The sequence below is a fragment of the Dysidea avara genome, chromosome 2 (genome assembly GCF_963678975.1).
Source record: "Dysidea avara chromosome 2, odDysAvar1.4, whole genome shotgun sequence".
Taxonomy (NCBI): domain Eukaryota; kingdom Metazoa; phylum Porifera; class Demospongiae; order Dictyoceratida; family Dysideidae; genus Dysidea; species Dysidea avara.
The window spans coordinates 9,538,155-9,566,077 of NC_089273.1; the positions used below are offsets into that span (position 1 = coordinate 9,538,155).

General features: G+C 36.3%; 2 protein-coding genes across 2 annotated transcripts in view; one reads left to right on the forward strand and one right to left on the reverse strand.

Moving 5' to 3' along the window:
• The window catches only part of LOC136246572 (uncharacterized), an 83,347-nt gene extending 68,448 nt beyond the window's left edge, over window positions 1-14,899 (forward strand). Inside the window, exons 11-12 of the mRNA XM_066038062.1 lie at window positions 5,508-5,570; window positions 12,930-14,899. Coding sequence (XP_065894134.1) covers window positions 5,508-5,570; window positions 12,930-14,767 — 1,901 coding nt within the window. The 3' untranslated portion in view covers window positions 14,768-14,899. The remainder of the gene's footprint in view (window positions 1-5,507; window positions 5,571-12,929) is intronic.
• A 3,178-nt stretch (window positions 14,900-18,077) lies between these two features.
• Window positions 18,078-27,761, reverse strand: LOC136246573 (uncharacterized). The gene is made up of 5 exons (XM_066038063.1): window positions 27,649-27,761; window positions 22,798-24,084; window positions 20,665-20,859; window positions 19,826-19,999; window positions 18,078-18,384 (listed from the first exon to the last, which is right to left on the reverse strand). The coding sequence occupies exons 1-5, from the start codon at window positions 27,755-27,757 to the stop codon at window positions 18,302-18,304; spliced, it is 1,848 nt and encodes a 615-aa protein (XP_065894135.1). The 5' UTR covers window positions 27,758-27,761; the 3' UTR covers window positions 18,078-18,301.
• Window positions 27,762-27,923: the final 162 nt, after the last annotated feature.

The window sequence follows — 27,923 nt, forward strand, 5'->3', positions numbered from 1 at the left end:
ATACATTGGTCATGCTGTAGCTAACACTACCATGTTTTATTTTGCCACCAAAAACAGCAAAAGCTATAGGCTGTATGGGGATTTCTAATGCATATAGTGATACCATATAATAGACTCATTAGGCCTGTGAAAGCATTTTGGCGTACTTTTTCCCAGCAATGGAAATACAAACTTTCAAAGGCTTATTTACCTTAAGAAAGTACTAAAAAGTTCAATGAAACGTCTTATGAAATAGTAACTTAAATTCACTTCTACAGTGCCTAGATATTTTTGGTTTTTAGTGTCATGCTTTTTTGAGAACATCACTCTATTATGGACCACATACCAGAGAACAGTTGTTGTTCTACAGTAAAAACAAGCAAGTACAAATAGTTGTATTACTATATACCACAACACAGTTTTGAAAGTATTTATCCCTGCTTGTTTATAGTAATTTGTCCCATCCACACATTTTAAGTATACTGTGACCTTAATGTTATGGTATGTGCAAATTAAGGCGAATCATAATAAACAGTTAAACATGAAAAAAGGATTTATCTGAAGAGAATTAATATTTCAAACATCCAGATGGTAAAGGTGTCAAGAGTAGATAGGTGCAGTTTGGCTATGTAAAAACATCCAGAAAAGACCATACTGGACTATGAATTTTATGGCTTCCCATAAGAATGTATTGCAAACTTTGAGCTGGTATGGAGGCAGTTGATAACAAAACAAAAAGAAATTAAAATGCCCTGGAGCCACATATAAAACAATCACTCAGTTTGAATGTGATTGTTTTATTAGACTACATGTATCTGAATCCGTAATAATTATTCTTTTTGTAGATAAATTTTAACCTGAACAAATAATGTTCTATTTCTGCAATCACCTTAGCAATATTATTGAAGGAATAACTAGTATTTCAAAATTATTATTAATTTAAAAATGAAGTGGGGATACAATCTATACAATAAAAAGTAGTGAAACAAGAGATGAATGATGGTGTTACAGCATACGTAGCTCAGTGGGAAGTCCATTCTTTGGCATTGAACAAATAATAATAATAATAATAGCTAATGTGCCAAAGTAGGGACTTTCCAACTGAGCTATTCTGTAACACTATCATTCGTCTATTCTTTTATTGCATAGATCCCTACTTCATTTTCAAATTCACAATTAAAAAAAATACTATGCATAGTTTGTTTAGTTTTTGTTGTGGTAAAAGTAGCTACAATGTAACTTGTATTAGTCCATTTGTATTTTCCACATCTGTAGGTAGGCATTCTAGCCCAATTTTTAATGTTGGAAAAATGGGCTTTTTATATGCTCAATAGATAGAGTATTGATTGCTGATCTCAAAAGTATATAGTTTGTTGGGTTGGAATTAGCTACTTTAGCATGCACAGTGCTTAACTGAAAAAGGTACAATTTTTCCAGGGTTTCCCATACATTTTTAAAGGGAAAAATGGCACAATTGAATCAGGAAGCCATCTAGCAATCTGGACTATCTTGAAACTGCAGTTGCTTTTAGCTGCAAGTTTGTACATGTAATGAGAGTAACGTCATATCGTATCGGATCACAACAATCTTTGTATGATTTGTGGTGAGCAAATATGTTTCACCCACTGCACACTTCTCAATACAACGGTGTATACCCATAGGCAAGTGGCTACCTCAATTAAGTAAAAACATTAAGTTAACGACTTATAACGGTAAACAACTAAAGTGGAGGTGCCACAATGATGCAACAATACCTAAGGTGGAGTTGTAGTATGGCATTGTTATTCCGACTTTGAAGTGGTATATACTTTTGAGCTGATGACACAGCCATCAGAAAATTGCTTTGGAGCTGAAAATCTCTAACCTGAGTGAAGTACCTACACACTTTAAAGTAAGCACCAGTGACTACCTTCTACCCAACAGTATGTTTTTAAAAGTTTTAAAGTACTCTACATACGTTGCATGGCTTGAAAAGATTACAAAACATTAAAAACAACACAAAACTTACTTATATGTAATGTGCACAAAAAACGATTTTCATGATGATAAATGTGTGGATAAACCCCACAGCAATTTTCATCCTCATTGGAGCTCGGACGACAGAGCAATTCCAAGCTAAACACGTCGAGTTGTTATTTTGTGCCAGGGTTCTATTGGGGAATATATGGAGAATTTTTTATAAAAAATCTCTGATACTGGAATGCCTACTGTAAGTTTGGGAAAGGTAGATATACTTGCTCAGTGAGAACTGAGAAGTGGAGTCCCCATATTCTGTGGTTATGGGCAGGCTATGCTGTAGTTTGGGGTTCTCCTTACTGCGCTCTTCAGTAATGTGTATCAGGGGATCACGTTCTAGATCCAAGCGTGCCTGTGTGGCTCCAGCTATTGACCTTGCTATTGCTGAGGGACACCCGTCTCCTTTAGAACAATAATGAAATAATTTGTGACCCAGTATGGGAAAAAGGGGTCTTATTGCCTATTTAAAAGTATTGAGAAATGCCCGTTTAAGTAATTAGTGTGTTGTAGCTCACAATGGTTGAAGCTATGTATACAAATTTTCACATGTTTTACACCAATTCCTTACCTTTCAGAACATCCACTGTGTAAGTATCCAACAGCTAAGTTTCCCACCATTTTAGATAGTTTTTAAACCATGGTTGACTGTATCAGGCAAGCTCCAAAAGGGGAGGGTGGCGGAGCACAGAAGGAGGGAAAGCGGCTGTCTAAAATTTGAAAAGGAAGGCATAGGGATGAATTACATGTAGGCCAAGTTATGGGCCATTCAGGTCTCAAAACTGGCTAAAATGAAAGGAAATTTACAGTACAGGTCATTATTCAACACCATGGAGCTGTACAGCCACAAACAGCCATCCCCAGGCTGACCAGAGCTCCATTAAGGCCCCACACCACATGTACAGATCTCCACTGGGCTTGGCAAAAGACAACAAAAGCAGACCACTGAAGCCTAGCTGATTTTGGTAGTGAAATTAGACACATAGTTTATACATGTAGCTTTGTGTTCTTGGTGAAATCGAATCTGCAGACATGGGTGATTAGACCGGTTTTTACAGACTGGGTCACATTTTATATTGTGCTTGTTTCTTTTCCTTATAAAAATAACTATGTCTACCAGAACAATGCAACTTGTAACTGTTCTATCATACGTGACTGTTGTAAAAGAGATACTGTTGTATTAGAGTATATCTTGAGTCAGCCAAGGGGTGTGCAGCTAGCTAGACTAATAAGGAGTGTAGTTCTTGTTTATTGTTAAGTAAATAACTAGACTGTTAAGAGGTGGGGTCTCTGTACTCTCACTGTTAGATCTTTATTTAGTGGGCGTGGTCAAAAACCCATAGTGAACTGGATCCCAATCATGCAAGTCACAGATATCTAGCAACTGTAGCTACCTCTTATTATAGCACCAGGATTGAAGCACGTCTGAAATCTAGCTCTGAAATAATTCTGTGGTGTCTTAATTATGCTGCTGAAAGTAAGCGTTGATATGGAAAATTAACACCTAGATATGGTTTCATTGGATGAAGACAAGCAGCCTGATTGAAGATAAAAGAAAAGACAAGATGCAGAGGGCCTACACTTGTCGGAACCCCAAAAGGCACATCCCAATGGTGAGTTTCACTGTGGTGTAAAATGGTGAGTGTGCACTGCTTCATTAGGCTCTAGCCTTGCCACTGTGGTCAGTAAGGGAGGCAGTGAGGCAGTCAGTGAGACTAAAATTTGAGTTTAGATGATTTTTTTTAAATTCTATATCCATTCACCTGTAAGTATTTTGTTATATTTAAAGCTGTATTATGCATTATATGGACCAGTATTATTCTGTAGTATTATTCTGTAAAGATGATTTTTGTGGCGTAAAATGTCTCTAGGATGACTTTTGAAGGTGGAATTTTTGGTGGTGTATGAAAGTTTCGAGGGAATCCCTACTTAAGTGGTACTACTGTACTGTTTGATAGGTGAATGAAAAGGAGCTACCAGAAAAAACATACACGAAATAAATACTAGGCTGCAGCATAATATGTTCAAAAATTTACCTATTATGCTTAAGAGCAGTGCTCAAAAATCAAGCCTATTATGCTCAATATTATGTGTTCAAAACCAGGGCTATGCTCAAGAAATGACTATTTTATTAAAACACATTTGTGCTTCCTGACTGCTGTATTAAAGTACGTGACTGTTCTATTAGAGTATTTCAATTTTACTTTAGGAAGTTTAAATACCCAAACAAGAAATGGTTACTTTAGTTATCTAAGATAATATGAAATGCAGTAATAATGCATATTGGCCATGATCATTTGCTTGCTTTTAGGCACTCCCATTACACATTTAATATCATCCCAATTAGGCTAGCATTATGCTTAATGCTTTTGGTTACCTACTATGCTTTAAATTATGACAACATAATCGGCCGGGGCCTAATAAACACAGTCATTATTAAATTTTGTGTATAAAATTATGCTGTGAATGCTTTGAAGTTATAAGTCTCTTATTCACAAAGAGACTCCAACAAAAATATTTAGTACTAAAAGACTCATGGTTAACCATGCTGTTTAATTAATTAGTTATCACTGTACATATTGTTTATCACTGAAATATTGTCAACAAAACAATAGCACAACCAACCTTAGCCAGCAGTTTATAGTCTAATACCATACCTGTTTCACTGCCCATACAAAAGTCTCAATAGCAGCAGTGAAATTTATCCCGTATTTCACTGACAGCAGTGAAAAAGTTGTAATTGTAATTTCATTGGCTAGAATTTATGTTAACAATGTAGCGTCAATTAGTGTCGACGCGTGTTTAGTGTGTTTAGTACATAGTGACAAATTGCGTACATAGCAATGCTAATGCACAGCATGCGTATATGCAGCGAGTATGGTATTAACTGGGAATAGCATGGGTAGCAGTGAAATTTGGGATAAGTACCACTCTTGTTGTATTGGAAATGGTAAATTTCCAATACAACACTCGTGATATTTATCCCAAATTTCACTGCTACCCATGCTATTACTAGTACTAACCAGATTTGATAATTATAATTATAATATTATTGTCTCATAGTCTTCCCAAGTCTTAATGAGAGTACTCGTAACTATTTCTCTATTGTGCTCTGCATCACGTTTAAGATGACAATGATACGTATTAAGTGAAACAATTTATACGTTTGTCAAATCATACAGAATGGAAAAGCTGTAATAGTTTTGTCAGACTGGATAGCATTTATTTTTGATTTAGTACCCAATACAGATAACCATAGCCTTGATCAAGGCTCATAAAGAACTATAGCAAGAAAATCACTCAGTAAGATTATGTAACAAACATGGTACATAATATCAGGAGTGCATAATGATTATGTACTACTGATAATGTGTATTACATGCATACAGTGTACGTGTATGTTGTAATGTATTGTACTATTATCTCATAGTTTCAATGCAAGCAAGTAAGGTTTTCATTCAGACAGTATAATTGTAAAATGTTTATGAAGTATTTTAACACTTGATTCTACACAGGACTACCATCAAGACGTGAACTTCAAGAAAATATTAATTGTGAGCTACAACGTGTAGATAAAGGTATGTCTGTTGTTGTATGTATTGCACTCCATTTATAATATGTATGAGTTTTACTATCAGGTACATGCATTTTAAAGCCTGCCTGCCCATCCACTCGCCTGCCTGCCTGCCTGCCTGCCTGCCCACCCACCTGCCTGCCCACCCGCCTGCCTGCCTGCCCGCCCGCCTGCCCACCTGTTTACCCACCTGCCAGCCTACCCACCTGCTTTCCTATAATGCCTCAAGCCAAGCATAACTCAATAGTCTAGAGGCTTGATTTTTCACTGTATGGTGTCGCTTCACCTGAGATATATATTTTTGCCAATAGAAGTATGTACGATACATGCAACGTGGACTTACCTTTGTCCTACTTTTTGTCCCAGTTCTTTGTGCTAACAACGCGAGGTATTGATTAGAGGTAGTGTGATACAGCTTCCCTGTGGCTGTGGTAGCTATTGAACAGAATGGTAGTACTGTTGAAGTAGGGATCCCCCAAAATTACACACACCCCTAAAATTCTGCTTACAAAATTCATTCTAGAGACATCTTACTTTACACGATAAAAATCTTTACGGCATAATATTACATCAAATACAACATTAAGAACAAGAAAACACTAATATTGGCCATATATATAGAGTTTTTAAAAATCACTAAAACTTAGCATCACTGCCAACCTGCCAACCTGCCTGCCTGACTACAGCCACAAGGCTGGAAGCCAAACAAAGCAGCACACAGTTACCATTTTATGCCACAAAAACAAACTCACCAGTGAGATGTGCCTTTTTTGTTTCCATCAAGTGTGTGCCCTATGTGCCTTGCCTTTCCTTTTATCTTCTAGTCTTATTTCTTCTCCATGAAATGAAATGATATTGATGAATTAATTTTTCCTATCAACGCTTTTGAGCTGCACAATAATATTTAGATGCCACTTACTTATTGAAGTGCCTACACTTGGTAGATACTTGTAACTTCATGATAGGTGCAAAGCCACACCCATTAATTAAGTATTAATTAATTAATTACTTAATTAATGCACTTTTGGTTGATAAATAATGATCGAGCTCTGAGACCATACCTCTTAACAATATGTCTGATGACACACCCCATTACTATTGGCCTATCTGTGTGCTAACACAGTGAAATAGTGACACACCCCTGGTAGTGAAAGGCTGACTCGAGATAATCAAATGCAGTGGTTACCATATAGATAGCTCGGTGAGAAAATCCCTACTTTGGCATTGAATAAAATCATTGTTATAACTGGCAAATGTAGGGATTTTCCCACCAACCTATGCTGTAATACCATTATTCATCTCTTGTTTCACTACTTTTTTTTGCTTGGCTTCCTACTTCATCTTTAAATTAATGTACTAGTTATGATTACTGTCCATATTTTTCCATAGTGATTGTAGAAACACTTCACTTACTGTTCTTTATTTATGATCGGGCCTACAAAAACAGGGCATAAAGGCACATAAAATTTGCCTATTTTTCAAACGTTCATGACTCATAATATTTATTCTATTATGCCATTACTATGCAATTTTCAACCCTTATTAAACATTACATTTAATGGGCTATAAAATACGAGTTATAGAATGCAAATATGTATAGGTTATCACACAAATCCAGGTATCTTCGCTATTTTAGAGACCTGAGGAATGGCAAAATAATCAGCGAGGGCAAAGCCCAAGATGAGTATGTGCCATTCCGAAGGTCTCTAAAATAGCGAAGATACCATGGATTTGGGTGATAACTGATTTAGACTATGGCTCGTACAGCTCTGGTTACTACCGTAATGGCGGCTTCCTGATCGGATTAGTGCTAAAATAACTCACTGGTAGGCTTCCTAGATGAATACAATCATATTTGTGATCCAACAATGCTTTCTTTACACTCTAGCGATGATTTCTGATGGCTATTGTGACTGGAATCCAGCAAAGCACGTGACAAAAAAGTTTGTCACAGGTATCTAGCCAGTTTAAATACCAAACCTGGGTATCTATTGGATTTTAAAACCTCATTAACGAATAAACTTCAAAGCATACTATGCGTGCCATAGTCTAATTTATTCTAGTGCTGCAATATGGCGTATTGTGTGACAGGGTGTAGTTTGTGCCCACATGCCGTATTTTCGAAGGCCTGGTCAAATTTTTATCACTGTGTAATGGGTAGAATGTAGCTGAGGACTAAGTATATTGGCTATTGCACTTTACAGTAATTGGGCACACAAGTAGACACAAAGTTAAAATGTGGCATGTCTGTTGTCAATTCCTTCTTTTGATGCATATTCATGGGCTTATTAATCATAATAATGATATTAAAATTAAGCAAAGATAGGACAAAAATCAGGAAAGATAAATGGAATAGCAAAAAATGTAGTGAAACAAGAGAGGTTACCTATACCTGCAGATATACAGGTACTAATTGACATTCAATCCCTAATTCAGTCATGGACATGGTTAATGGGGAGTAAATGTTTACTAGTACTGTATATCTACAGGTATGGGTAACCTCTCTTGTTTTACTACTTTTTGCTCTTCCTTTGTGTACAATAATTAAATTAATACTTTCTCTTTGATCCCAATTCCTAATTTGTGATTGAGTGTGGGAAACTGCTCCAAAACAACAGGTTTGATTTGTCACCATTGGCACAAAGCTGCATGTATGAATACACTATAAATTTCACTGTCAAAATTTGCCAGTCTTAAGGTTACGGTAAATTTAAAATACACGGGCAGAACAAATCACTAGGGCTGTACTAATACCAGTATTATATCAATATTGGTACAAATATTACGAGTATAAGTATCGGTCAATTGCAAGTCACAGTATAGATATACTTCAGTGGAGTATTGTAAGTACTAGTAAAAGTACTATAAGTACTATCAAAAGCTCTTATTTTGCACAAGTGACTTTGTAGAAAAGTGGTAAGATCCTGGACTACAGTGTGAGTTGCCCTGGGTTCAATTATCCAAGTGGTTTTTTTTTTTTTTTCATTTTTGAGGGTTTTTGTACCACTTTTTTGGTAATACATTTATGATACTGACACTACACTGACCAAAAACAGACAACCTTGAATGAAAACACTTTGTGAACAACGAAGTTTAGTAAATTTAACACAGCCATAGTGATCATGCTATATGTAATCTTACTATGCTAAATCTCACAATAATACATATCGATTATGATTATTAAGTATCGGCTGAATATTAAATATCAGTTTATCAGAAAACCTGTATCAGAAATAGACAATAAATGTGACCCAGTCTGACAAAACCGGGCTTATCGCCTATTTAAAAGTATCGAGAAATGCTGGTTTTAAGTATTTAGTATGTTGTAGCTCGCCAATGGTTGAAGCTATTGTACCAAATTTTCACCAATTCCTTACCTTCCAGAGCATCCACTGTGCAAGTAGACAACAGCTAAGTTTCCTGCCATTTTAGATAGTTTTTAAACCGAGGTTGACTGTATCAGGCGAGCTGCAAATTGGGTGGGAGGCGAGGGCCCTGGAAGTTGGGCAAGATGGTGTTCAAAAATTGAAAAGGAAGGCCAAGGGAAGAATTAGGCCAAGTTTTGAGCCAATGAGGTCTCAAAACTGGCTAAAATGAAAGAAAATTCACAGCAGCAGTACTTATTCAACACCACAGAGCTGTACAGCCACATACAGTGATTCCCAGGCTGACTAGAGCTCCATTAAGGCCCCACACCACACGTACGGATTGCCACTGGGCTTGGAAAAAACAGCCAGCAAAACCAGACCATTCAAGTCTAGCTGATTTTAAATGTGGAATTAGATAGTTTATTCATGTGGCTGTGTGTCCTGGGTGAAAAATCGAATCTACTGACATGGGCGATAAGACCGGTTTTCTCAGACTAGGTCACATACAACTGTGTCACGTGAGATCACGTGATCCACCCAATAATACAAAGTTATAAACTGGCTGCTGTGGCTGTTCTAAGTGGCTGGCACTACTTCTGGATGTCTTTCATGGCTGAAATAGGTAAGTTAGCTGTTCTGGAGTATCTGGCTATAAATCTGTAGTTGTATGTGACCCAGTCTGACAAAATTTGGCTTATCGCCTATTTAAAAGTATCTAGAAATGCCGGTTTTAAGTATTTAGTGTGTTGTAGCTCGCCAATGGTTGAAGCTATGTGTACCAAATTTTCACACGTTTTACGCCAATTCCTTACCTTCCAGAGTATCTACTGTGCAAGTAAATAACAACTAAATTTCCTGCCATTTTAGATAGTTTTTAAACCAAGGTTGACTGTATCAGACGAGCTGCAAATTGGGTGGGAGGCGGGGACCCTGGAAGGCAGGCAAGATGGCATTCAAAAATTGAAAAGGAAGGCCAAGGGATGAATTAGGCCAAGTTTTGAGCCAATGAGGTCTCAAAACTGGCTAAAATGAAAGGAAATTCACAGCAGCGGTACTTATTCAACACCACAGAGCTGTACAGCCACATACAGTCATTCCCAGGCTGACTAGAGCTCCATTAAGGCCCCACACCACACGTACGGATCGCCACTGGGCTTCGGAAAAACAGCCAGCAAAACCAGACCATTCAAGTCTAGCTGATTTTAAATGTGGAATTAGATAGTTTATTCATGTGGCTGTGTGTCCTGGGTGAAAAATCGAATCTGCTGACATGGGTGATAAGACCGGTTTTCTCAGACTGGGTCACAAATATCGGATATTGATATCGGCTATAAAATGTGGTATCGGTACAGCCTTACAAATTATAGAACCTGCTCTAAACCAAGCAAGGGATAAATAATTTCACCAACTAGGCCCTGGCCTATCATGCCCAAGATTTTACCTATTATGCTTTTGAACATTGCTCAAAATTAAACCTATTATGCTCAAAATTATACTTTCAAAATCAAGATTATGCTCTAGAACTGACTGTTTTATTAGAGTATATCACTCTTTCCTGACTGCTGTATTTGAGTAAGTGACTGCTCTATTAGAGTATCTTGATCTTGTTTCTGCAAAGTGTGAACAACCAACAAAGAAACAGTTTATTAAGTTATATTAAATATGAAATGAACTAATAATACTATTGGCAGTGATTATTTAGCTTCCTTTCGGGCACACTTACTGCGCATTTTAATTAAATAATCAAACATCGTCCCTATTACGCTGGCATTATGCTTGATGCTTTTGGTCACCTATTTAAATCAAGCCGGTATAATCAGCCAGGGACTATTACCAACTACATGTGTTGTGGAAGTAATAGAACTATTTGTACTTGTTTGTTTGTACTGCAGAACTACAACTGTTCTTGGGTGTGTGGTCCACGATAGAGCAATGTTTTTTAAAGACGTGCCACCAAAAACGAGACTAACAGATTACTGAATCCCTATAATTTCAACACAACTACGCAACTAAAATATCTAGGTCCTGTGGAAGTGATTAAGTTACTGTTTGTGAAAACATTTTATTAAACTTTTAGTATTTTCTTCGAGTGAAAATAAACTCTGTGAAGGCTTGTATCTCTGTCACTGGGAAGAAATATGCCAAAAATGCTTCCACAGGACCTAATAAATTTAATGTACAGTATCGCCATGCTCCAGAACTGCCCATAGAGCCTAAAGTTTTTGCTGCATTTGGCGGTGGGAAAACATGGTAGTGACAGCTGGAGTTGAGCGATGTATGGGCTGGCTTACTTGTCTTGGTACAACAACTTGAAGTGTTTCACCTGCCTCAAACTACACTGTAGCATGAAATAAAAACATTAAATATGAAGGCTTTGTGTTCACTTTAAACCTTTCACACTGCTAGACTCAGTAGACTGGTTTATGGCCTTCTCAAAAAGTATCTATAGACATTCAAATTTTAGAAAGACTGTCTGTGATGTGACTATACTGTAACCTTAAGTGGTCTGCTTTTTTCTGGCTGCTTTTCCCAAGCATGGTGGTAAACTGTACAAGCAATCTGAGGCCTAGCAAACAAATTGGCTAACCTGTAGATGGCTGTGTGTGGTAGTACAGCTTGGTAGTATTGAACAAAGCCCTGTGCCATGGGTTTTCTTTCATTTTAGCCAATCTGGATGTTGTACCTCAATTGCCATAATTAGATATATGTGATCCAGTTTGGGAAAACCACTGCTTAAAGTTTTTTAGTTTACTAGAGTGTTATATCCCCCAGTATATGGAACAGTTAATAATTTGTTATTTTAGTAGCTTTTAAGTAAACCCGCATACACTAATGTTTTACTGAGAGTTTAAAACTTAGCAAAACAATTATGTTCCATACGCTTAAAGTTAATGGTATTTTACTATCAGTATAACTGGGCACAACTACAGCAAAGCAGCTTAACAAATTAGTAAACTAAGAACCTTCAAGCAGTGAACCAGTCTTATCGCGTAATTGAAAGTATCGAGAAATGCTGGTTTAAAGTATTTAGTATGTTGTAGCTCACCAATGGTTGAAGCTAAGTGTACCACATTTTCACATATTTTATACTAATTCCTTACCTTCCAGAGCATCCACTGTGCAAGTAGCCAACAAATAGTTCCCCACTATTTTATAATAGATAATTTTTGAACTCAGGTTGACTGCATCAGGCGAGCTCTAAAAGGGGAGGGAGGTGGGGCCTGGAAGGAAGGTAAGAGGCTGTTCAAAAATGAAAAGGAAGGTGTATGGATGAACTAGGTCAAGTTATGGGCCATTTAGGTCTCAAAACTGGCTAAAATAAAAGGAAATTCATAGCAGAGGTATTTCTTCAATACCACGGAGCTGTACAGCCATATACAGTCATTCCCAGGCTGACCAGAGCTCCATTAAGGTCCCACACTGCATGCATAGATTGCCATTGAGCTTGGGAAAAGCAGCTAGCAAAACCAGACCACTCAAGTCTAGCTGATTTTGATGGTCAAATTAGATAGTTTATTTATGCAGCTTTGTTTTCTGGGTGAAAAATTGAATCTGCTGACACGGGTGATAAGACTAGTTTTCCCAGACTAGGTCAACCTATTGCCCGTTGGTTTGCCCAACCCCTAATGGTGCCCACCAGATACTGTCAATTTTGAGTGAAAACTGTCTAAAATGACAAGAAACATAAACTTAATGTTAGCTAACTGGTACAGTGGATGCTCTAGAAGGTAAGAAATTGGGTGGAAATTTGGTACATATAGCTTAAACCATTGGCAAGATGCAACACTTTAAATCAGCATTTCTTGATAACTTTAAAGAGGGGTTAAGAATGGTTTTCTCACACCCATGCATTCACTTTTTCCCTTCTACTTGTCAGAAACTAAGTACACAGAAAATTCAGTAGTAATATTAACTGAAATCATTTCTCATGTGCAGTTTACAAATACTTCAACCATAACAATGAAATACATACAATCATGCATATTCCTCCACAGGTATAAAGTGTCCATCACCTCCACCACTATCACCCAACTATGTGTGTAGACAACATTTATTAGAAGAAATGGTCAGTAAATTATATCAATCCACCATTGACCCTAATAGTTATGGAACTAGTTTAACAGTTATTGGAACTGGTGGATTTGGCAAGACTTCTATCGTTACTGCTTTATGCCATCACCCTATGATAAAGGAACAATTTAGAGATGGTATTGTGTTCATAGAACTTGGACCACAAGCTACTGATCCCAGTATGAAACTGAGCCAATTATATCATTTGCTAACAGGTCAATACTTAAAACAAGGTGACATTAATCATGGTGAACAGGAAATCATGCAACTTACAAGTCTATATTGTCGTAATCTTCTTGTCATTATTGATGATGTGTGGCATGTTGAAGATGCAGAGCCAATAGTGAAGGCATTTAGTAACTGTAAAATAGTCCTCACTACCAGGATGAATGACATTGAACAATACATACCTACCAAACAGGTAGTCAGTGTAGGTCCAATGGAGCAAAGTGAAGCTATCTCTCTACTGACCAATGGAGTGATTGATATTAGTCAACTTTCACAAGAGGATGTGAGTTTACTACATGAATTGGCTCAAGATGTCCACCGATGGCCACTACTACTCTCCCTAATAAGAGGACAATTATTTCATAATCTGAAACAATATAAGTCATGTTATCATGAAGCCATTCAGTTTGTGAAAACCAATTTACATGATAGAGGGCTGATAGCTTTTGACAAGAATAACATTGAGAGAAGCCGTAAATATGCTGTAAAGACATGTATTGAGGTGACCTTAGCATTGCTAACAAAATCACTATCAGATAAAATGAAATCATTAATAATATTGACTGGGATTGGTTCATCACTGCAAACAGCAGTATTACACAATCTATGGAACACTGCTGAACATGAAGCTAGAAATATTATTGATGTATTATGGGCCTATGGAATAGTTCAATTTACTGAAATAATAACACCCCCACATAACAACTCACAAAATTGTGTGGAAGTTCATGCTGTCATAAGTCAATACATCATTGAGTGTATGGACAGTAATGAAGTGTTAGCACTTTCACCATTTGACAAAATGGGTACTGGTATGTCAGTTGGTAAAAGATTAATTAAACAATTTTACGAAAGTTATGGCATACATGACACATCATCATTATGTGCTAGTGATTACGTGAAATATAAACTAAGTGAGATTGAAAATCTTACTTTACCTTTCATCATCAAACAGATCAAAGTGATGATGATAAATGATCCACATAACATTATAGTAACACTACAGAAAATACAACATGCCTTAACATCACTAAATATTGTTATATTTTTTCCTGCATTAAACGATGACATTAAATCATTGATTGATAGCTGTCACAAAATATTAAAGGATGCTCACAGATTGAGTAGAACACTTAACCAAACTGTTCAACGATGTCTTACTCAAAGGAACTATCACAACTTAATCCAAACAATAGAAACATATAACAGTGAGTATCCTATAGGAATGGTAGCACAGAAGGCAGTTACTATGGTAAATACGATCATCCCATACTGTGATGGGGAACTGTTAAAATATATTATTAAGGGATGTGAGTGGTTGCAGACGATGACACCTGGTTACAATAACATCACTCTACTGATTTTACCCATTATCAAGTTATACACTAAAGAACTCCAACAAATTTACACCTCATTACAGACAGGATCACCTGATATAGAAGCTATTCATGATTATTTCTTGTCAGGACAACATCATAAAGAAGTAGAATTGGTGAAAACTAATTGCTTGCTCAAACTAAAAGATCATACATAAACATAATACAACTGGTGTATAGTGTCTAGCAATGTAACTACTTGTAAGATATGTGTCATTATGATTTAATTCATTTACTACACACTGACAGTCATTGTATACTAGCTATGTGAATCACAGTTTGTATTATTAGTACAGGTATATATTATCTAGGACCACGTCACATACAACCAAGTACATACACCAACATGACAGCCCCCTGGTGAGGCTATTATGTGATGATGGTACAATCTCCAAATCAACTCAATATGTCACAGTAGTGACAGATATAACACAATAGTGGCATTGTAACTAAAGTCCACCAGTAGCTAAGTGCCAGTACATCATTGGTATGGTAATGGCACAGTGATGTGTACACAGTATATGTATACAACACATACAGGAGAGAACTATACATTATTGCAGTATTGTATGCAGCAATACATTATAGGCAACATCACCAGATAAAATTTATTAACCAATATACAGCACAGCATCAACATCAACTAGAGCTAAATAAGGTTCATCAATGGTGTAGCAATGGTACAGTGATGGGTGATACACTATAATTATGCATACACAACTTGCAGAAGATAGCTACACAATGCTGGAGGAGTATGCAAGCCAGATGAACCAGATAAAGGGAGCCAGCCAGAGCCTGGTAGCTAAGCCAGGTGAAGGCAAATAAGATTAAGCACGTATTGATTCTATTGAATTGCCTGACACCAACACAAAGGAAATTCGCCATGCCAGCTACACAAGACAAGATTGTTTACTTGTATGTTATATGTAACTGTATTGTAAAGAGCGTGGCATGTGTTTTAATCTTTTCTTGTATTGTTTAATTACATATTTTATGTGAATGAATCCACTGGAAGCTGGTATGGAGACTTGAAAGGTTATAGTGCACCAAGGCATGAACTTCCAAAAATAGTCAACCTGCTCGCCCACTCATTTTTTTATAAAATTAGTTAGGTATGTTTTACCAGTGTTTTTATACTTTTATGTTATGTAATACTCATTAGTATACTATGTCATACTACTTTATATTGTTTATTCTTGTCTGAATTGCTGCAGCATGCATGTTTATAAATAGTGGTATTTGATAAATTTCATTGCCGAAGCCATAAATTGACTTCACACAGTTATAAAACAAAAACTAAATAGAAAATTAATTTTAGAATTTGTTCTACACAAGTTTTAATCTAGCCAATCTTCTTCAAGAAAACAATGAGTATTCATAAAAATTTATAAGCATGTGAAACAAGTTTCATTTTTTCAAAAACCTATGAAAATTGGAAAAATAGGTATAACTTCCCTGTAAAGGCAAATTTTCCAAATCTGTTCTACAGGAATTCTTTGGCTCAATGAGAGCTTTCATGAACTACAATTGTTTAGCAAAACTCAGAAGTATGGAGGACTAGTTTCAAAAAGCTAAAAATCACTGATATGTAAATTATGACATTTTTATAACAACAGCTATACAAATAAGTAGTAATATTTGAACATAATGATGTGCAAAAAACAAAATTAAGATATCTGTTATTGATCTGAAATTATCATCAAAACAAAATTTTGGAACTGCATGCCTTGGCGCACTATACAAACATAAAAACTTACTTGTAATCTTGCCTCTGGCTCTCCTGCAGTATCTCCACAGACATTCGCTAATCTTCTCCTTCACGCAATCTGTAATTAAGCAAGGGTGTGGTACTGGGGAGAATTACATGTATAGTCAAGTCATCAGCACAAACGGGCACAATGATTATATGTTTGTGCCTTCGTTCACTGGCGAACGGTTAGTTCATGTCTCTAGACCTCACAGTTTTCGAGAACATTAATTCTTATTTACTTATTTATGACATAATTTTAACCGCATTTCATATTATCTTTAGTACTTGGTTGTATAATATTTATTTAAAGCATTAATAAATAAACTAGTGTCCATTTGGTTCTACTTGGGGTACTTAGAGATAATGAGTTAATCTCTAGAATTCCTATGGATATAATTACATGAAAATAACAAGGAGAAAAGATCCTGACCACCTGGTAGACTCCTGTAAGCGTTCGAGCGTAAATCGGATGGCTGCAGATTCAAGGCTACCCAGGCCCAGTCATGAATTTTTTCTTCTTTCTCCAACTTTTCAAACACACCTTATGTAGCTAAAGTCTTTGAGCAGGCTGTAGGACCAGGTGTCCTACAGACCTTCAGCACTTGTGCTGTAAAGCATTAATAAATAAATAAATAATGATAATTGATAAATGATTGTGCTTATATAGCATAACTGATTACCATATCAGGTTTTAAACTGTTACTACTGCACATACGGTAGTTCAGATAAGTTACAAGTCACCCTGTAGAGATTGAGGTCAAGTAGTACAAGTTACATGTCACTTCAGCTGTACAGAAAGTCATATAGCCCATGCATGGACTGTCATACATAACTTTCTAATAACTGTTTGTAAAACAGATTTGAATTCCACACTTTCTACCATAATTCGCTTTATTTTCATGCAAAATTTTTGTGATAAAAATTTTTGTGTAAAAATATTTTTATATGATTTATGTGAATGACTGCACTATTAGAGTAGTTTGATCTAGTATAAAATTTTTCGTGTAAGAAATTTTCGTACAAATTTTGCATACAAAAATTATTTTACGATGAATAAAAGCAAAAATAATACACAAGATGGCCTGCAATAAAATGTCATAAATGTAATTTTAAAAATGTGAAAAAATGGGAATACAGATTGCTGAAAAAAGTAAAGAAACAAGTGTCCAACAAGACAGACAGCATATTAACACAAAGAGATCTGTATTTGGACTAAATGGATATGGTAGAGACTAAGGAAAATACAGTAGTTTCTCCATAACTCAGGGGCAGATAAGTACTGTGAATGCTTCTGTATAAATGAGTATTTGAGTTCAAAATAGAGATCTCTGTGTGATTAATATGATGGCTTGCTGGGCTGTTGTTTTTCTCAGTAGTTATAAAATTGTGCAAATTCTGTAATTTTTTGCCAGTTTAAATTATTAGATAAACAGAAACTCATTGCAGCAATGGTACTAGAAGGTGATGACTTTTAATTGACAAAAGTACTTAAATACACTTGAAATCTCACACACAGTAGCTCAGTAAGCAATCACAGGTATTATGTGAAGCCACACGAATTAGTAGCGTGCCTCCTTAATTATAAATAGACAGTAATTTTAAAAGTGTACAAAGGTCCAACCATCAAATGAGAGTTTTTTTTACGTATCTCCCCTTCTCAAAACACTTAACTAGACAAATTTATGCTCCACTAGTATGTACCCTCTTCAGTCCATACATTTATTTTTTTACTATATTCAAATTGAAGAAAATGTACGTTATACAGTAATAATGGTTGTTGCACATACTGCTACAAATTTTCATTAGATACGTGAAAACTGGATAAATAATTAAACAGTATGAAGTGCATAATATGATGTTATTGTAGTGATATAGCTATATGTGTTTGTAGAAAAATTCTGTTACAATTGTCACCAATTCAACTGATACGTATGTACGTACATCATAGCTCTTGCTTCTGATCTCGATCTTTGTTTTTGCGTTTTCCAGCTTTCTTTTGTTTGTGGTTTCTATCTTGACGTAGACCTATAGAAACACCCACATGCAAGATAAAATGTTGATGTATATCATGGTTAAATTATCTGTATGTTATAATGATATCACTATGAGGAATAACACTATAAATAGCTGGTACTACATGTATATCAAATTCTCAAAGTATAAACATTCACTGAGACTCCCTGGACATATATACATGTACCTGGAAGTCACTGGGCAAAATAGGAAGAGTACAATCTTTGTAGGTACTATTACACAGCAAAACTCATACACGGATACTGACTGATACCAAGTAACTCTGTTTTTGTATGCTATGTGTTTACTCCGTCTTGGGACCATTTGTTCCAAGATGGAGCAAACACAGAGTAAAGACAGAGTTAGTATCAGTCAGTATCAGTTTTGCTGTGTTATGTCAGTATTAACAGAGGATTAAGATTGGTTGCAAACGTAAATGAAAGCATTCTTGTTTGCTTTTTAGTGAGAAACCTGATGAAGAGGGTGCATTTGCTCATAGTGCATAAACCACAACAACCTTACTGTTGAATCTTTAAAGCCCAAACTTCCAACACAACATTTCTGTGAACTGGTAGCTAAACAACGTGGTTATGTGTTTTGGTATGAAGTTTGGCTGCTCATTGAGTATAAAAATCCTCTACCTCATCCCCAATCAGGTTTCACACTTAATAATAACTTATTTCACAAAATATTGCTAGCATAATTATAGTATAGAACACTTTCTACATATTACATTAGCAACCAATCCTAAACCTCTGTTACATATGAATATCTACTAAGGCATGTTTTGTCCAGTTTTAGCCAGTATTATTCATGTTTCATACCTACATATACAGTATCTTGAGTATGTGCAAATCACAAATGTTAATATATCAAGACACACGGTAGTGTGTTGTGCGGCCCAAGAAGCCGGCATGCCACCCGTGAGTATATTAACAGGAAGAAAGAAAACGCAATTTTCACACCTATGTAGCTCTGTGATCCCTTATCCGATTGGAACCAAATTTGCTAGAGAGGTGCCGGCCAGCAAGGGGAGTCTACACACCAAATTTATTATACTTTACAAACTTTTAGGAGACTTCTCAATGCCAGCTATTATTCACAGTCAGTTACAAAATGATACAAAGGTTACATAATGGTATATTTTGTTAGAAAATAATTCATTCTTCTTTTGCAGTAATAAAAGCATTGTAACAGCACCTCAATAGTGCCATCTTCTTTTATAGATCATGACCACACGATACTGTAACTTGCATTAATAAATTAATAACGGGTTTCTTTGGTAAAAAAAATATGAAGCTGCCAATATGGCTGCTACTGCAAGTAGGTATTATTTTATGGGTGCTGATAATTATATAATAAAATATTGTGGAGTTACGTGTAAATTCCACATCAGGAACAATCATTTAACAAATTAACAGGACATGCACACATACAACATACGTATACCAACCTGGTACACACTCAGTCTCACTACCACTCCAGGCAGCATCACTCTGACAGGTTCTACTGTCACTACCAGTTAACTCATAACTATCATCACATGAGAAGGTACACACATCTTCATAATGATTACCAGTACACTCCATCTTGCCATTATCAGGAGCTTGAAGTTGATAACATGATACTGTAAGTAGAAAGACATATATACTAATTGCAAATATATGTACATGTCTAAATACCTATCATAGGCCACCTTTGAGGAATACATTTAAAAATGAATTGATATCTATACCAACACAGCTACTCTGTGGGAAAGAGTGCGGCCAAAAACAAACCATGGTGAAAATGATGAGAAATCCAAGGTAGTACCCAAGAAATGGCTGTGATTGTAAACAGCTCATTATGATAATGATTATTCAGGTGAACTTAGTGCTAAATCATAGTGAAACTCAGAAGACAGCACAAATTCACCTCAATGGTTGGTATAAAAATTGTTGTTACAGACCTACAGTACCATCACAGCTATTTTCTTGGCTGTCATACTGTATTCATGTACATTCACATCTTTGCTTCAGTCTGGCTTTTTGGGGACAGGCTTTTTCACAATTTGGTTGTTTTGGTATAGATTTTAAGTTCACAACCTGCACCATTAGCTGAAAAACATAGAAATAATAGATACTTTCCTATAAAAGGATATTAATTAATATTTTATGACCATACAGAATCATATGCTGGCTAAACAATAATACTGAATATGGAATAATAGGGAACTTGTTTCTAAGAAATAGTAAAAAATAAGTTAATTTTCTAGAAGTTTCAGTTACTTCTCTATAATGGCTTAATATTCACCTCTCTCACAAGTTGGTTCACTGCCACTCCAACTCCCATTACTCTGACATTCTCTGACACTACTTCCACTCGCCACAAATCCTTCATCACACACATATATACAAGTGTCTCCTTCTGTGGGGACTTCGTCAACTCCCAGTGAACACTCAACCTTTCCATTGTCAATATTCTCAAGCACTTGACACAAGGGTGGCACTACAATTATTACAATAATATACACATCAGTTCCAGTATTATTATTCTGTGACTGTATTTGCAAAAAAAGATTGATCCACACACATATTATAATTCTATGACGTGAAGGACCATAACTTAGTGTTAATATTAAATTCTTTGTATCCATTAAGCTATCTATATTCATACTCACTACTGACCAAATCACAAGTAAGTAGCCATATCCCAAGTGGAGTTACAAATAATTTTTGTAAAAGTTGGCAAACTGAAATATATGCATTGAATACCACTGTTTATAAATCAGGCCATATGACACATGTAAATATGAGTGGAGTGCTGATAGTATAGAAAATCTAATTTTCAGACTTGTGGTCATTACTCTAAAAATGCATGTAGCTTGTAACTTACTTCTATTCAATGTACTGTGTTACATTTATGCAGAAAAAAATTAGCAAGTTTACATGTTACTCTGATGGCTATAACAGCTAGTAGTAATACAAGTACACATGTGACTGGATTTGCGAAAAGGGGTCTTCCACACACATCCAATTTCCCAACTTTTATTGATAACTTCAGATGGGAAACAGCTATTGACTTGCAATTTGGTCAGAAGTGAGCACCCTCAAGGCGGAATTGACAGTGAAAATGTCAGGTTGGTATGCTACTTGATCACAAAGTTATGGTCTCCCAAGTTTACGGAATTGGATGTGTGTGGAAGACCCTTTTAGCAAATCCGGTCACATATGTTATTATGTTCATTGTGCAAGCTATAGGGTACCAGCCTACTGTACTACTATTGTGTACTATAAGTGTAGGCCTGCACCTGTTATGCTAGTATAATTTGGGACATAATAGGTATGTAGGCAAAATCATGAGCATAATGCCTACATAATATAATAGGTAGAATTTTGTGCATTGAGCTTAGAGAAGTTAAAACTGTACTCAGTTGCATGATGTAGATTAATAAAACAGGCAAACACAGTGAAATATGTAATATGATTCACAGTCAAGATACAATTTTCTAAGGACACATTAATTTTGGGCATCATACTACTACCATACAAAGAATAATTGTAGCATAATGGGACAAATAGTAAGCTCAGGCCTAGCAAAACTCACGACTGCAACGGCACTTTCCATTAGGGATGCGGCGATTATGCTGGCATAATTTTGGGCATAATAGGTATGTGTGGAAATCAGGAATTAAGCTAGCATTTTGAGGTGATTAAAAAGCTTTAACAGTAGGAAAATCTGCAGATTGCATAGTTTCGTTAAAAAAGATTGAGATACTCTAATAGAGCAGCCAGAAACTCTAATAGGGCAGTCACTGAATATTATAAAGCAGTCACACTGAAATGAAACACTCTAATACAACAACCAGCTAAAGATATTAGAGCTTAAACATCAATGAAAATGGCCTGAAACAGCAATAAAAGGGCATTATTAGCCAATTATGGTGGCATAATTTAGGGAATAATGGGAAATTCTCAAAAGCATAATAGGTGAATTTTTGAGCACTGCTCAAAAGCATAATGCTCAATTTGTGGAGCATAATAGCCTCATGCCTAATTTCCATACATTATCACAATGCTGTCTTCAGTGTTGTTTGGGCCCAAATTGCAATCAGTTACACACCTGGATACAATACACCTTAAAAGAAGTACAGTTACAATATCTGAACGTATAGTATTCCGTTATACTTTATTTGTTACTCTGTTATGTAATGGATTATCTTGTATTACTTGTCATTAATGTGACATGGTATCCCAAATTCTGACTGAGACATCAGAAGATGGATACAACACTTGCTTCAAGGCTAGTCACATACAGTAGTCCCCACAGTTTAGTGCTTGCATTTTAAACATGCACATTATATTCTCACTGAAGTATATATAGCTGTATAATCTAGTGCAAAGTTTAAACAAATAATTTTATGCATGATATAACATAATAGTATACCTTGTACCGCTCTGATTTGTTGTACACTGTGTCCATATCCGCCCTTCTCATCTCCAATGCCAAAGGAAGTTACGGTCATCTTAGCAGCTGTGTTATCATGTGTGATGATGTATGGACCAGCTTTGATGGACAATTGTACAGCATATGCTTTATTGACACCATCAGCAGTAATTGCTCTCCAGTCACTATTGGTAAGTGTGTGAGTTTCTCCTGCTTGTGTTAAATGGATCATATCAGGTTGATAATAGTCTTCTAGAACTACAAGGTTGATGTAGTGATGATAAATTTTGCAAGAATCCTCAGGATTAAGAGTAGAACTGGCTATTTTGTAAGTGTATTGATTTTCCCCAAGTACTGTTGCCATCATTGGATCTCCGGAATTGTATTTCATAATAGCCCCAAGCAGAACAACAAGAACTGGCTTGTTTGAATACACTGCACAATAATCCACCCTGTGATAATCAAAAAGTTCAAAAGCTGTTTCACCCTCATGGATCATATAAGACTCTTTGATCCCATCACAATGCATGTTTACAATGGTGAAATTTTCAGCTGCCAATATTCTAACTTTACTCTGTCCTGTATTGGCAAAATAGTAGACATTGTCCCAATTTGCAGTCGGTGGGATCTGTTCAGCTAAATAATTTCCTCCACTCCAATTATCAACATAACCAAACTGATGACCGCTGAACACAGATACTGGTTTATCTGTGGTAACTTTGGTTCCACTCAAGTCCTTTTCAGTAGAGATGTATACAGTTTGAAATTTGCTGATTGCAAAGGAGTACATGTTATCTGGAACAAGGTTGTCAACATTGTTGCTGATCTTGACCTGAACTTCTCGCGTAACTGTCAACTCCAATGTGGTGTTGTCTTCTGTGCCTACCACTAAAATAGTGTTGTTATGGCCATCAGGAGAAACGAGTCCGGTAGAGATTGTATAATAAGTGTACTTCTCAGCATTCCGGCTTGCAACTGGCAAAAGGGTAAAAGTGTCAGTACTGTTGCCATTAATACTTTGGCCTATCACAGTCACGTTATCACTGGTTGTGGTAAGGTAAATTCCTTTATTCTGATCATCAATTGAGGACACTTCAGCTTCACTGGGTATATCCACTATCTTCTTTTCACTGGCTGATATGTTACCACTTCTGATATAGCCTATTCCTGGAGCCTCCATCAAATATGATACCGGGTGACTGTCAGTGTTTATGAGGATTAGCTTTAGATCAGCACTGTGGCATTTATCAGGATTAACAAAAAATCCAAAGAAGTAAACTGTGCTCCCTGTAACAGCATTTGTTATACAAAACATTACAATATATTAACATAAAACTGTACAACATACTCATGTATTATACAGCAACTAGGGACTTGCAGTATATGCCAGAACAATTTTGGGAATAGCTAAAGGGTATTAAAAAGAATCAAGAATAATTCTGAAACAATAAGGTGGTTTTCAAAAACAATTAACTATAATAGAAAATTTTCTTGGGGACACCTCTCACACAAAACTGCAATAAATGATCAAGGTACTTTAATAGAGCAATCACTTATCCTCCTAAACATAACTTGGCTGTACAAAGAGTGCATCCACGACAGTAAAGCAATTAGCAACTAAAACAACTTTCTGTGTTCTACATTCAATTTTCTGCATTCCTACTAATTGAATTCTGTTAAGTATAATTGGCTAGTTTACCTTTAATGAATAGTAAAAGGTGTACATTACTGTAAATCATCGTCATCATTACTTAGCAATGTGTAAGAAAAGTGAATCTAGAAGCAAGTCATTAATAAAAGATCAATGTTATGTCTTAACATAGCTAGTTGCTTTAACATTCATTCTTAGCCACACCAGACATCAGCTCTGACTTTATGTCGTCAGTAGTCACTTTTATTTTCATGGACACACGTTTTTCAAGTCAAGTTGTTTTTGCATGAACATCGCTGTTTTTTGTAAATATAAGTGCAGCATCAGTTAGGAATAATGTGTTTTGTTAATTCTAGGTGGAAATAGCAGCTATATCGTATAGCTACATAATTTGCTACAGTGTGTACAAGTTACACCACTTGTGACATTGCTGATCTCATACATGTGATCAGGAGTTTAAATATATAAAGGGAGGGACCTCTATATCATTATGAATTCTTGGCATGACGTAATCACTAAACTGTGAAAAGTTGAAATAATGTCAATCACCACCTGTTCTGTCATTTTTTATGCATTTGACCAAGAATTCATCTTCTATAATTATGAGAGAATAAACGTCTTAATGATTAAGACAAAATATACATTACAAGCATACAGGAGCCTAGACACAGGGGTACCATGTGCTGATGGATCAGTACAGGAGCCCTGGCAAGACTTACATTAACTAAAGGTAAATTAAATTACAATACACAAAAAAAAAACAAAAAAAAACTATATCTACATTTATGTAATACTTAAAGTTTACCTAAGGTGGTCTAAAAGATCCCAGCCCGGGGAGGCTCTAGAATTAAAAATTCTGTAAGAACAGGACACAGCAATGCGAGCTGCCTGCTCAAACAAGGATCTTATGGTTTTCTTTGGCACTTCACAAGCAGTAGCCATTTGAGCAATTGTTTCTGGCAAAAAGTGGCCTAAACAACCAATTTCAATTGGAACAAGATTGACAGTTAACCCAGAAAGCTGGAGGTCATATTGCAAGGAGCTATATCGATCTTCCTTTCTAGCTCTAGCAGCAAGAAGATGTTGCTGGGTATTAGTTGGTACTGTCAATTCGAACAAACAAATGGAATCATTAGAAACCAATACCAAGTCAGGCCTGCTGAGGGTGGAGGAAAGATTGGTTGGGATGGTACTAGGGGGGCTGGAACTAGCTAGATAACCAGGAAGGTCAGCGTAAAGTTTGAATGTTTCAGGTAAATGCTGTTGGAGCCCATGAACAAGGACCTGTAAAACTGAATCATGTCTCCAGGTATACCTGCCTTGATCTAGAGCAGCAGGACAGCCAGTCAAAATATGGTTTGTTGTGGGTTGAGGAGCTTGACAAAGAGCACATCTAGGGTCAGTAATGATGTTCCATCTGGCCAGGTTCATAGGGGTTGGTAGAGTGTCACAACCAGCACGTAGCAGGAAGGACAGCTGTTTTTCAGGGAGGCCATACATCAGTCTCTTCCACAGAGGGCAAGCTTGCTCCAGAGTTACAATATCTAAAAATTTATTGATGCTTCTGACACCCTGCACAGAAGCTCTCAGTAGCTTGTTGTGGGTATAATATACCTAGTGAATCAGTATAGTGACTTAACCGTAATGACACATGAGAAGTCAATCAAGTAGCTAGTAGTTTAATTTGGAGTTTATAATATAATGAGTTCTTGGTTAAATTTAGAGGAAATCCTATATGCGCTATAGCTACAGCTTTTGGGTGTGGTCGCTATCGTTCTAACTAATTAACGTTAAGGCCACTCCAAGTCATACCTTAGTTTCTGGTCACTCCCTAGCCAACAAAAGGATGCGGGCGGGCGGATGATCAGGACTTCAGGACTATCATAGACTCTTACATGTACACCAGTAATACTGTAATGTTATTAATTTTGCTCAATTTACCCATTTCATATTGAGTTTACAACCAAGCGTAACCAACATTCTTATAGCATAAGTAGTTAATTATGCTTCTGCAAAGTGCACCAGGAAAATTGTTGATGGCTAGCTACACTGCTGAGCACAACAATGTGTAGCTAACACTAAGGAAAGGTCTGCTCATGTAGCTACTTTTGCTTTACAAATGAAATGTTTCATTAGCTATGTCAGGAAATTATTATTTATTAGCTAGCTAATAATAATCCAAAACTATATTAACACATCAGAAACTCTTTCAAATGTGAAGTCTTAGTCAACTATATATGCATGTGTTTCCAGCCTTCTATACAATAAACCTTCAGTAAAGTAGCTGTCAAAGTTTTGAGTTGAGTTTTTGGGTGCTCCAGGCTAGTGTTTTTCAGTGATCATGTGGGAAAGCAAAGTTAATGTTTTAACTAAGGGATGCCATGCACTTGTTAATTTAGGACCATACTTGCAATTATTTAATCATGGAAAAGTTGAAGTTTGAGCTCACCAAATGTTACCGGATTTCTAGTCAGTATATCAGTGATCAGTGATAAGGAAGTCCAAGTTTAGATCCACTAGAAGAGTTACTAGATTAATCATTAGAGGACCACATCTGAATTGTTAGGAAAGTTTAAGCTATGGTATATCTGATCATTAGGCTAGTGATCAATGCTACATACATACTGTACTGAAGTTACTTACTGGCAACAGAAGCATTACTAATAGCTATATAGCTAATCAAGGACAAGTCAAAAACGTTATAGTAGTATCTGTCTATTCTAGTATTAAAGTTAAGGGTAGTGTGACTGCTCTATTAGAGTATCTCGATCTTTTGCAGTGTTTAAAAATCACTGTCCTTGGTCACGTACACTTAAGCGCCTGTAATATTAATAATAGTCCTCATAAACTGGGGTTCCAGTTTTCCATGCGGGCGGGTGACCAGAAACTAAGGTTTGACTTGGTGTGGCCTAACATTATCCGTACCCGCCTAACTTCGTGATTCAGCGGTTACATTACAACCCTCGGCTCGTCTAGTGTCGCAATTGTAATTCTCCATTGGAAAACCGTGATGAGCAGTCGGTTTCTTGAATTGCGTAGCTAGCTATGAGTGTGCCGGCCAAAGCGACACTGAGGCGAATCTTAGTGACGAAGTTAAATCGCCTACCAATTGTCAAAAAAAATAAAATAAAAATCATCTTTTTTGGGCTTTGTAATTCAACAAAAGCTATTAGTAAAATTAGCTAAGTGTTTCCACATACCACTGTCATCTTGCTTGTCATGGTCGGTGTTGCTCTGCCCAGTACTCAACTGTAAACTGTTCCTCAGTAGACACAGCAACAAGACTACACCAACTACTCTGATCATCATGTTAGTTAGTCACTAGTTATTAGTTCATTACAGTTGGCTACTCTATTTATAGGAAAAGTAAATATCTCTAATATCCCGTTTGCCACTTCCTGTGGTGTCATTACATCACATTATAATGGAGTGTGGTTTAGTGATGACGTGTGAAGCCCATGTTTAATTAGCCTTC